The sequence below is a fragment of the Camellia sinensis genome, chromosome 6 (genome assembly GCF_055761805.1).
Source record: "Camellia sinensis isolate YWXY chromosome 6, ASM5576180v1, whole genome shotgun sequence".
In the NCBI taxonomy this organism is placed as follows: domain Eukaryota; kingdom Viridiplantae; phylum Streptophyta; class Magnoliopsida; order Ericales; family Theaceae; genus Camellia; species Camellia sinensis.
The window spans coordinates 150,911,537-150,923,502 of NC_138966.1; the positions used below are offsets into that span (position 1 = coordinate 150,911,537).

At 28.0% G+C, this 11,966-nt stretch overlaps 1 protein-coding gene across 1 annotated transcript; it reads right to left on the reverse strand.

The window, feature by feature from the left end:
• Window positions 1-430: 430 nt before the first annotated feature.
• On the reverse strand, window positions 431-6,486 carry LOC114257803 (stemmadenine O-acetyltransferase). The gene is made up of 2 exons (XM_028197607.2): window positions 5,986-6,486; window positions 431-1,478 (listed from the first exon to the last, which is right to left on the reverse strand). The coding sequence occupies exons 1-2, from the start codon at window positions 6,434-6,436 to the stop codon at window positions 526-528; spliced, it is 1,404 nt and encodes a 467-aa protein (XP_028053408.2). The 5' UTR covers window positions 6,437-6,486; the 3' UTR covers window positions 431-525.
• Window positions 6,487-11,966: the final 5,480 nt, after the last annotated feature.

Sequence of the window (11,966 nt, forward strand, 5' to 3'; positions counted from 1 at the left end):
ATACAACACTTTTATGATATTTTTATATGTAAATATCGGCTTTTTTGGTCAATAAATTTTGTAATAAAAATAGAAACTCCAATGATTATTTTGGTATCCTCACTTGAATATTATTTCCGCTCGCGTTTATTAATTTGTTTAAGAATTGGTTGGAGGTAACCTTAATTACTGACCATCACGATACTTAACCCTTGGGTACGGGGAGCGAGTCATGACAGGGCTTGAACAATCTCCCAACCCGATCGAACTAGCCCGAGTTGCACCCTTAGTTAAACACCGAACTTTGAATCATACCCAATAAAAGTAAATATGAAAACTAAGATTGAACATTTTTTTTATTTAGGAAAAAATAGATATATTTTATTAATGATAATAAAACATTACAAAAAGAGAGAGAAAGACATATAAAAAAAAAAAACACCGTCACAACTAAACTGAGATGCTATGCTCTATTAGAGAGTAGCACAACTTTATTATTTATATTATATTCTCAACATCATGTAACAGTAAGAAATTACACAAAATTTATAAGGAGCTAAGAAGTGGAAATTTAGGATTGGAAACAAAGGAGAGGAACTCTTTATCAGTTTCAAGTTTCGCCAAATCGCCCTTATTCATACAAATCAATGCTTCTATGCCGTCACCCGATTTAGTAGGAAAGAAAACAACCATATTATCAAGATTTACTACACCTAATGTCACCCATACAGGCCTACCCCATCCGAAATCAGTTTTGTATAGGGGAAACCTAGCTATGCTCGAAAACACAAGAGTAAACACTGCATCTCCTCCTTCTCCTCCTTTTTCTCCTCCTTTATTACCACCCTCCTCATTCTTGGAATTCAAGCCCCCCATACCTCCACCCTCTTGGAGTTTCCTTACATAATCGATGTTAACTTTTCTTATCCCATCTCTCATCTGAGTGACCAAGCTACCACGATCTTCTCCTATAGCGCCTTTTTCCAATGCTGGTGGTGCTAATATTGCTATGGCAAATCGACTAAGGTTACCATAATATGAATTAGGTAAAGGTGGATTGAGTCTCGTGCGCAAGTTCACCCCTTGAATCACAGGGTATCTAATTCCTTCTCCACATGCCATCTCTCCTCGAGTGGCGGCCTTATATCTACACCATATAAAAGTAGAAAGTGCCTCAACACGAGTTGGATTATTATGTATGGTTTTGTTGTTGGCAGTGACAGTAGTGGCTGTGGTGGTGGTGGGGGTGTATTTGGCTTTAAGAGTACAGATGGCGGAGTCGCTAAACACGAAACTCTTTGCACTGATCTTGTTTTTTGTAGTGCCAACGCCGTGCTTGTGGTGATTGGTATTGGGATTAAGTGTAGGGGGAAAGATGTTGGCTGAACCGAATTGGGGATAAACCAAATTGCTATGATCTCCACGACTAACAGTTGCCCAGAATTTCATAAACATAACTATTGATAATGCATCTGCTATCTTGTGTGAAGTACATAATCCTGTTGGAAAAAAAAGAAGAAGAAGAAGAAGAAGAAGATTAAAGAAGTACTTGGATTTATTTACTCACTATAAGAAATTAAAATTTTAGAGGCAAATTTTTAGAGACAAAAATAATTTGTCTGTAAAAATTATACTTTTAAAGACAAAATGAAAGAATTTTTTTAAAAAAATATATTTAATCATACTACTATATTTTAAAGACAAAGCTATTGGGTTGCAAAAAGGTTAGTAACTTTTACCAACAACTTTAATTGGTCCCCAATAAACTAACTCGTACATTATTTTATTTTATTTTCATTGTTTGAGCTTCAATAGTTGAGATTTCATTTCATTCACCACACCTCTCTCTCTCTCTCTCTCTCTCTCTCTCTCTCTCTCTCTCTCTCTCTCTCTCTCTCTCATTCTTAAATCTCGATCGATCGTATTGATCATATCTTAGCTTGATTCTTCGAAGCTAAAAGATCTGGAGCTAAAAGACTGAAAGAGGGAAAACAATACTGATTAATCATATACTTGAATCGCCATTGAAGAGAGCTAGGTTAATTTTAAAGCAAAATATTCGTATCCATAAGCTCATAAATGGCATTTCAATGAAGTACTTGAGAAAAAGATGTGATGGATGAGTTGTTCTGTTTTGTAGGTAGATATAATTACAATTTACAATCTATTCATTGAATAGTTGAATGCTACAAACAATGCTTATGGCACTAGCCTTATAAATTAAAAATGATACTTTTGAAGTCTCTATCAGTTTATGATATACAATCAAATACTACGTATTAATGAATCAGAGCATGGTATTTCTTTGTCATTGAAATATCTTTTGATTAACCCTCTTTGAATGCGATGAACATGGTGTTTTTGTGTGTGTGTGTGTGTGTGTGTGTGTGTGTTGTTGAATTTTCATTTGGAGATAAACAGATGGTCTGGTGATATGTTTAATATTCTCTGTTCGGTTGTTGAGAAATCAAGTAAGAAATATAAGTTTCTGTTCAAACTAGTATTTTAAGAGTAATTGTTACAAAATCAAAAAGCAAAAAAGAAAAAAGTATGTTATCAAACTTTTAAAGACCAATTTTAATTGTTTGAAAAAACATTATAACTTTTGTAGACCACTTTTAGTTGTCTGGAAAACTAAAACTTTTAGACTCAAGTTCCACTTGTCTCAAAAACAAAAACTAAAACTTTTAGAGACCAATTTGGATTGTCTCAAAAATTAAATTTTTGTCTCCACAAATACTCTGTCTGTCGTAGGGTGTAATAGGCTTTTAGAGACAAATTTTGATTGTCTCAAAATCAGAACTTTTTGCAACTTCACATTTTTGTCTCTAGAAGTCAATTTTTGACTTTTCCAGACGGACCATTTGAGACAAACTTCGTGACAGGCAAAATTAGTTGGCTAAAGTTTTTCCCAACAAATATTACATTTTTAGAGATGAAATAAATTTGTCCCTAAAAAACTGATTTCTTGTAGTGACTACTATTCATGTATGAAAAAATGAAGGCCAAAACTTTACTTTATATGTGTCGTTTATTCTTTTATTTAGAAATGAGTAATGATATATAAATGCAAATACGGAATGATATGATTTAATATGGACTTTTCATTTTTAAACAAAATACTTGTGAAGATGATTCTCTTAAGAGTTTAATCCCAAACAAGAGGTTATAGATTCAATTCTTCCCATGGGAGAGTTGAATTTGGAGGCAGGATGGAAAAACTAACTCTTATAGATGTTAATTTAAAAATTGACTTTTATGGATCCAAAAAGAAGAAGAAAATGAGTTTATTTAAAAAATGATATTATTAAATCATTCTTGTAAAATTACGGTTTGGATGAGGGTAAAGTGCACTATCATAACATTCCATGTGTTTGTTGAATATTTACTTATATGGTGATGAGTGGGGCCACAAATCCAAAAATAAAAACCCAGAAAATTGGCCTAGACTATAAAATATAAGGCTAAGATTTATTTATAGAGTGGATCCACAACAAAAAAAGATTAAAGTTACACCATCAAATTAAAATTGTAGATATATTTATGTTTTGTTTTTATTTTTGTTTATAGACTTTCCAAATTAACTGTGATACAACCATTATTGCGGCTTTCATGGTTAGTGTTATACCGATGATGTGGTAGTGTAATAAACTATTGTATTGAAGTTCTTTTTTCCTACATAGGATTTTTGCATCTACTTGACTTTGGGTGTTTGGAAAGTTATTATTTTAATAAGTTTTTTTAGTTTTTGATTATTTGAGGAGATTAAAATTTTTATGTTTGAAAAGATAGTTAGGTTTTTTTATGGTTGAATGTGATGTTTGTGAAAGAAAAAATAAAATAATTATGAGTTTAATGTAACATTTTGTCTAAATTTTTTTTTTTTTTTTACTTTTCTAACAAATTTTGTCTTTTAGTGTTTTTTTAGCAAAAAAATAAATAAATAAATAAATAAACAAAAAAATAAAACACTTACCAAACACCAACTACCGAGAGATTATTTGGAAATTTGACACAGAGTGAAAGTTGAGAGTTCAAAGGCTATCATCAAGCCTATGTTCTAAGAAATAGGGAGGAAATTTGATCCTCCCCAATTACTGATGGGTTATTTGAAATGATTTAAATAAATATATTTATTAATTTTTTATAAAAAGATATATAAAAAATTAAAGAAATAATATGACTTAAAAAAATAAAAATATAAATAAGCATATTTTTTTAGTGCATCTCAAAAAATCTCTATTTGTGTAAAGTTCACAACCATCATAACTATTAAACAATGCGGATCAAAAAAATTAGGATAAATTACACTCACTTCTTTTGAAATTTTTGACAATTAGACTAGTCTCCCCTCCCCCCCAAAACAAATTGCACATTCAATGATTATCAACAAAAATATCTTTGAATATTAAAATTACTAAACTAACCATTCTATTAACGTGATTAATCATAGGGGAGGTCAGCGTAAATTTTTTTAAAAAAGAGGAGAGACGAGTGTAATGGTACGAATCTCAAGAAGGTGCCTATAATTTATCTAAAAAATTAACTATTAAACTATTGCATTTACCATAATAATAAAATATTGACAATAAAGTCCCGTTTGTTTTTAGAAGAAGATTGGAGAAAATTTATAATGAGGGGATTGTTAGTAAGGGAATTAAGTAAAATTGTATTTGCTTTGATGATACTTGTTAATGTGGAGATTGTTAAATTATTTTTATATAAAATAAATAAAATCATGGTTTTTACTTAATAAAAAATACAAAAACATTAAACATTAATGTTCAAAATGTGCTACTTAACATGGAAAAAAAATATTAAAAAAATAAAATTGCACTTGGCCAGTTGACCTGCCAAACATCGTTCCGGACGATCGGTAACATCCTAAGCCAAACAGACTATTTTTAATACTATCTCCCAATCCGGACTAGTAATCCACTCACCAAGGTTTTTCATAGTCCGTTTCAGACTACAAATTCGGCGTTCACTTTGCAAAATAAATATGATACTATTGTTATTGTTTTTCACTAGAAGTCCACTCCGAAGTCTTACAATGGAAAACAAACGAAGACTAAGGATTTGTGGCTTCCCTCTACTCAATGGATTGTAGATCCAATTTAGCACATTTCGGATTTGCTTTGTTGATCTAGATTGTTTAGTTTTTAGTATTTCTAACTTGTCTGGAAAAAATGGGATAGTTGGTTAAAAAAAAACGACGTGATTTAAATAGTAGTACTATGAGCTACACAGTCCAAACATCAATTATTTTTAAAGACATGTAATCAAATGAACCATTTTTCTTTTCTTTTTTTTTTTGGGGTCTCAGATTGATTGGCAATTTTTGCCTTACTAAACCCAAAACGGGCTATTATCTAAAAAAAAAAAAAAACTCAAAACGGGCTAAACTGGATTCTTTAATCCAAAAGTATTCTGGGCCTGTAGCATTTTTGAGAGAAGGCACAAAAAAAAAAAAAAAAAAAAAAAAAAATTTGTTATTATTAACTTATTAACTTATTTAGATTATATTTTTTTTTTATTTTTACACTTTTTTCATAATAAGACAATAAGTTAAAAAAAAAGATACTTTCCAAAATAGGCTAAGTTAGCTTATTTAACATTTGTTTGAAAACAAACTAATGCTGTTTGATTACAATTTTGAATTAACTTACTGGGCCTCTCAAAAAAGTGAGATTTTTTTAAACTACAATTTCTAGTTTTTACAATTTTTTGGGACTCTCAAATATGCATGGACATAAAAAAAAATGCTATATCTTTTGTCGTAATTATAATTTTCGAGATTATTCTACATATTTACACAACAAAAAAGAAAAAGTTATATAACAGCTTATTGCATCAAACATGTTTAATTTTTTTTTTTTTCATAAATCATTAAAAGTTATCCCACACAATTTATGTTAGACTTTTTCGAAGTTAATAATCTTTAAAAAAAAAAAGCAATTATCATAATAAAAGTCAACTTATAAATGATACAAAACAGGTCCTCACCAATAGCCATGCCACCGCAGTCGAAGAAGTTGAGTTGGACAGCTAAAAGTAGATCCCCAGCATCATCAAAATCAGGATATGGAAACAAGTAATTGAGTTGGGAGTCGGAATTGCTTTGCCCAACAACATGGTCGAGACTAGATTGGACTTGGGCTTCAAAGAAAGGGACACCCTGATCGTTGCAATCAAAAAAGAGATTGTCTTTAACACGACCAGCTAGTGGGTAGAACCATGATAGTGTCTCAGAAAGAGACTTCTTTAGTTTCTCACTTCTTCTTCTATCATTTGTGGCTTTGTTAAGCCCGGAATTGGATGATGCATAGAAGTAGATAAAAGGAACAAAGTGTGGTTGTTGTATTTGATCAAGAAATGAAAGCTTCAATTGGCAAAGGTGTTGGGGTGTTGGGCTGGATGGTTTGATGGTTTGCCTTGATGTCACCACAACCTTCATTTTTTTTTTCTTTTTTTGTGATTTCCTTTGTTCTAGTTACAAGTTAGCGAAAGGCATGTATATATAGGAAAACTCTACGCTATGTACACACCCTGATCATTAATTAATAAATTTGAAAAAAAAAAAAGAGGAAAATGTCAATGTTTAGAAAATATTTTTAAATTAGCAATAAATTTTATAAATATTAAAATATAAAATTATACATTTTTTTTTCCATAAATTTGTAATTAAAACCACACATGTAATTTCTCACTTAGCATCCCTACACTTTCACTATAATCTTTTTTCGATCGCTTCACTTTCAATTTTGACAATTCTCTCTTTATATTTTAAATTAAGTTGCAATGTCATTCTTCAATTGTTTAATGTTAATGAGGTTGACGAAAATTTGAAAGTGACAGTGACCTTAGTGAGATTTTACTTAATGCGAATACTAAAATGAGATTTTGATGAAAACATAAAAGTGTTAATGAAGTTGAAATAAAAATGTCACGTTTGATTCACATAATAAGTTTTTCCAACTTTATTAATGGTAGATGGATAGAAAAGTAAAATTACAACTTAACTTAAAATTGTAAAAAGTTAATTATCACAATTAAAAATGAAAATATCAAAAAGTGAGGTTACAGTATGCTGGAAAAGGGAAAGAGAAAGAGAAATAAATAAAGAGACAACTTGAAAATTTTTATTTTTATTTTTATACAGGATAATACAATTAAATTACACTATTATTGTACGCATTCATACTCAATTAACAAAAAAAAAAAAAAAGAGTTGTAAGATTTAATTTTATAAGTAAAGTATTTGTTAATTGAGTATGAATGCGTACAATAATAGTGTAACTTAATTGTAGTAAGATTTTTCTAAGTGGATTATCTCTTATCAGTCAATTACTTGAATCAAAATTTTTTCACTATGTCATTAATTTGAACCATCACATAAATAATGCCAAATAATAGACTCGGAAAACACCTGACAATTAATAGCAGTGGCGCTAGGAAATTAATTCAAATGGAACACCTATTAATTACAACTTTGAAATTGTTTGTCAATAATCAATAACAATAAAATAATAATTTGTAACTAAGTGTATTATAGGTAATACAATATATATATATATATATATATATATATATATATAAGTTTTATTATATAATAATATACATATAATTTTTTTTTTGGGTACAAAATTTGAGAAAAATTCAATATAACAATACTATCAAGTTTTCATTGACATGTAGCATCACTAAACAGTAGTAAATCAACACCTTGAAGGTGAACCTCACTTGTTAAATGTGATTATCAATCTAGCAACTTTTATATCTTGTGTATCAGTGATAATGTGGTATTGTTGTTGCATTGAATTTTTTTTACGAAATTTCTATACGTAATTATGTGACCTCTTAATCAGGACATTGGTGCACTGATTATGTAACACTTTTATGGTGTAAAGTCTTGAATTCAATTCCTATGGAGAAAAGTTTAATAGTGATTGTGTAACACTTTTTATGGTGTAAAGTCTTGAATTCAATTCCTATGGAGAAAAGTTTAATACTTTTTGTGGTGATGATTTATTTCGTTGTTGGGCTTAGACTTGGTGGGTTTGGTATACTAGTTATGTTAAACTTTGTTTATTTTCTAATTATTATGAACTAAAAGTCTATTTACTGATAAAAAATATTTCTCATACTTGTAATTATTATTGATGGACAAAAAAATTATGTGACTTGCTATGATCCCTTCATTTTAAATCAAAATAATCATAATTATTTTTATAATTAAAAAAATATCATTAAGATATCATTCTAATATTATTTTTATATAAATTTTTTATTTATTAATCATTTTACTTATATATATATGTGTAAAAAAATTAAAATTAAAATTAAAATTAAGAAAAAAAATCTAAAATTGAGGGGAGGGCACAGTGAACCATGGTCCCAACATAAATTCATCCCTGATTACTAACTACACGACGAAAGATGGAAACAAGCGTGAAACATGAGGCAGAGAAATTAAAAATAGTAGTAGTTGCAGAGATAGAACCATGCTGTGCATCCCAGATCCCTAAGTAGCAGTAGTTGCAGAGATAGAACTACGCTGTGCACCCAGATCCAAACGAATCTGGTATGCCTGCTGTCCACCCTGCGCCGCAAGTATTATTGTGTGATTTTATGAGTTTATTTTGAAATTTGATTTAATTGCTTGAACTGTTTTTATTTTAGAATATATTAAGTATAATATATTTATAAAAAAATTAAATTAATCAGATATAGTTAGTAATTTTTTTATTTATTTATATTTATATTTATTTTAATATTTTAAATTATAATATCATTTATTTTTATAAATATAAATGTGAGTAGATGAAAAGATTAACAATATCCGATTAATTTAATTTTATAAATATATTTTACTTAATATACTCTAAAATGTGAACAGTTCGAATTATCAAATCCAACTTTAAAATGAGTCTATAAGACCGCACAAACTTTGAATGCATAGGGAGACTAAGAACTTATTTGAGCTGTGTTAAATAAACACATTTTTTTACGTTTTTTGTGCCATATTATTTTTTTTTTATTTTTTTCATAAAATGTTAAAAATATATTTATTTAGATAATTTCAAATAACTCCTAAATATAGATATAAATAAATAAGTTTAGTTATATATATATTTTTAAATTTGAATTAAATTTTATTATTTAAATTAAATAATTTAGTTTTTGTATTTTAAATTTAATTTTAATTTAGTTAAGAGCCGACCGAGCTACATCGTAAACTAACTTCCATGGTGATCGAATTGACAACCCAAAAAAAAAAACTCCTTAAAGACGAGAACAATAATTAGTGTGTTTGGTTTGAATTTTTTGAGTTAAATTTTTTAAAAATTAAGGTCCTGTTTGCTTTATGTTTCTTAAAAAAATTTGGAAAAAATTCTCTACAAATAAGTTTTCAAATGTAATCAAACTAAACAAATTTTTCTAAAATTTTTTTTCAAAACTTGTTTGGTTTACAAATTTTCCAAACAAATCTCTCTCATACACATCAAATCAATCACTTTTTTTAAAACTCTCTCTCAAAATAATTTTTTAAAGCATCTTTTGAAAAAAAACCAAACCAAACAAATTTTCGTACTTTTTATCTCAAAACATGTTTTTCAAATACAAACCAAACAAGGCCTAAGTTTTTTAGTTTTCGTATTTTTTTGTTTTTAGTGAATATTTTTAAAATTTTAAATATTTTTTTACTTTTTAGATGCACCTTAATTAGATGTATCTAAAAAATAAAAAATTTGCAAAAAAACATTTTAAACAATTAATAAATACATAAAAATATAAAAAAATATACTGAATTCTCGTATTTTTTTTTTATATTTTGGATATTTAGTGAATTTTTAAAAGGTTTTCTTCACAAAATTTTTACTTTTTAGATATATCTGAGTTAGGTATGTCTAAAATATTTAAAAATTGTTTAAAATATTAAAAAAATCAGTAAAAACAAAGAAATACAAAAAATAAAAAAATAAAATTTTTTGAAAAGTATTTTTTAAAAAGGAAAACCAAGCATTATTTTTTTAAATTTTTTAACTCGAAACGAGTTGAATGGATCCACGCCAAAAACGCCTTCCGCTTTATCTTAGGTACAAATAAAAAGGATTTCCTTAAATCTTTCTTATTGTGAAAAAGATTTCCGAATGGGACAAAAAAGGTCCAAACAAATCGACCTGACTTTTCTTACTTTTTTGTGTTATGGAGATCTCACGTGTAACAATTTTAATTTAAAAATTAAAAAAAATTAAAAAGTCTATAATATATATATATATATATATAAAAGTTAAAGATTATTTTTTTCTTTTTTTTACATTTTTTTTTATAAAAAATTAAAAAATCACTACAAATATATTTAGGTCAAGTTTGGCTAACAAAAAAAAGTGCACTTATTTCATCTTTTTATCTTTTTTGGGTCACATCAATCAACATCTTCTCTCTACTTTTTCTACACATAATACAAAAAAAGTCAAAAAGTACACTTATTTAGTCTTCCCAAACTTGGCCTTAGTGTGTTTGGTTTGAGTTTTTTGGATTAAGTTTTTTGAAAACTTAGTTTTTTGGTTTTCGTATTTTTTTGTTTTTAGTGAATATTTTTAAAATTTTAAATATTTTTTTGACTTTTTAGATGTACTTTACTTAGATGTATCTAAAAAATAAAAAATTTGTAAAAAAACATTTTAAAATTTTAATAAATACATAAAAATATAAAAAATGTTCTGAATTCTCGTATTTTTTTGTATTTTTAGTATTTAGTGAATTTTTGAAAGGTTTTTTTCACAAAATTTTTACTTTTTAGGTATATTTATGTTAGGTATATCTAAAAAGTAAAACAAATTGCTTAAACTATTAAAAAAATTCAATAAAAACAAAAAAAATACGGAAAACAAGAAAGTAGAATTTTCTGAAAAGTATTTTTGAAAAAACACAACCAAGCAAGCTAATTAATTTTTTATCTCATATTCTAGTTAAAAAATTAAAAAATTACAAAAATAACATATTCCCGAACATGGCCAAAGTGTTAAAGCTTACTGTAAGGGGATGACAAGGTTCACAGGAATTCATGGAAGAATGCAAACGAAGTTATAATTAATTTTGAGACATTTGTTGGTCTTTCAGGTTTAATTTGGTTAATTAGATAAGACAGGAGAGAGAAAGAAAAAAAATTATGTGTTTATTTATAGTAAGTTCTAAAAAATAATGAAAACTAATTTTTTTATATATATATATAATTCAAATTGGCTTGTTAATTAGGTTAATAATTTCTTGCAAAATATATAGAGAAACTTTTTTTCCCCATAAATCTTGACAAAGTTTATTTTGTTTATTTATTTTTACCCATGTTTCTCTCCCACAACTTCCTCTTATGTAGTGATTATATTTTTTTCATTATTTTTTTTATAAAATTTTTCATCTATTCTGTAAGATAAATTGATGTATTATTATTGATTTGTGTATATTACAAGATTGATGTATTGTTTCTGTATTGTATGTTATTATTACAAAGAGAAGGAACTCTCTCTTTATAGAGAGAAGAATGGAACATTGGATACCAAACAAAGACCCACTATCACCGAAAGCAAAAAAAGGAATAAAGCTAAAGCTATACAATTTATATACTAAAGCTAAAGCTATTCAATTAACAATTATAACAATTATATTAACAGCCCCCCTCAAACTCAAGGAGGATAGGTACTAGCCAACTTGAGTTTGGAGAGAGTAACAAAACAGAAAAATAAGCTGACAATTAAAAATGGGATAGGAGACACTGTATGGTCGTGTCGGACCGTTGTAGCAGACAGTTTACGGGGTCATGTCGGACCGTTGTAGCAGACACTGTGTGGTCGTGTCAGACCGATGTAGAAGACAGTTTATGGGGTCATGTCGGACCGTTGGAGAAGACAGTTTATGGGGTCATGTCGGACCGATGTAGAAGCTGACCGGAATCAATGTCGGGACAGTTTATGGGGTCATGTCGG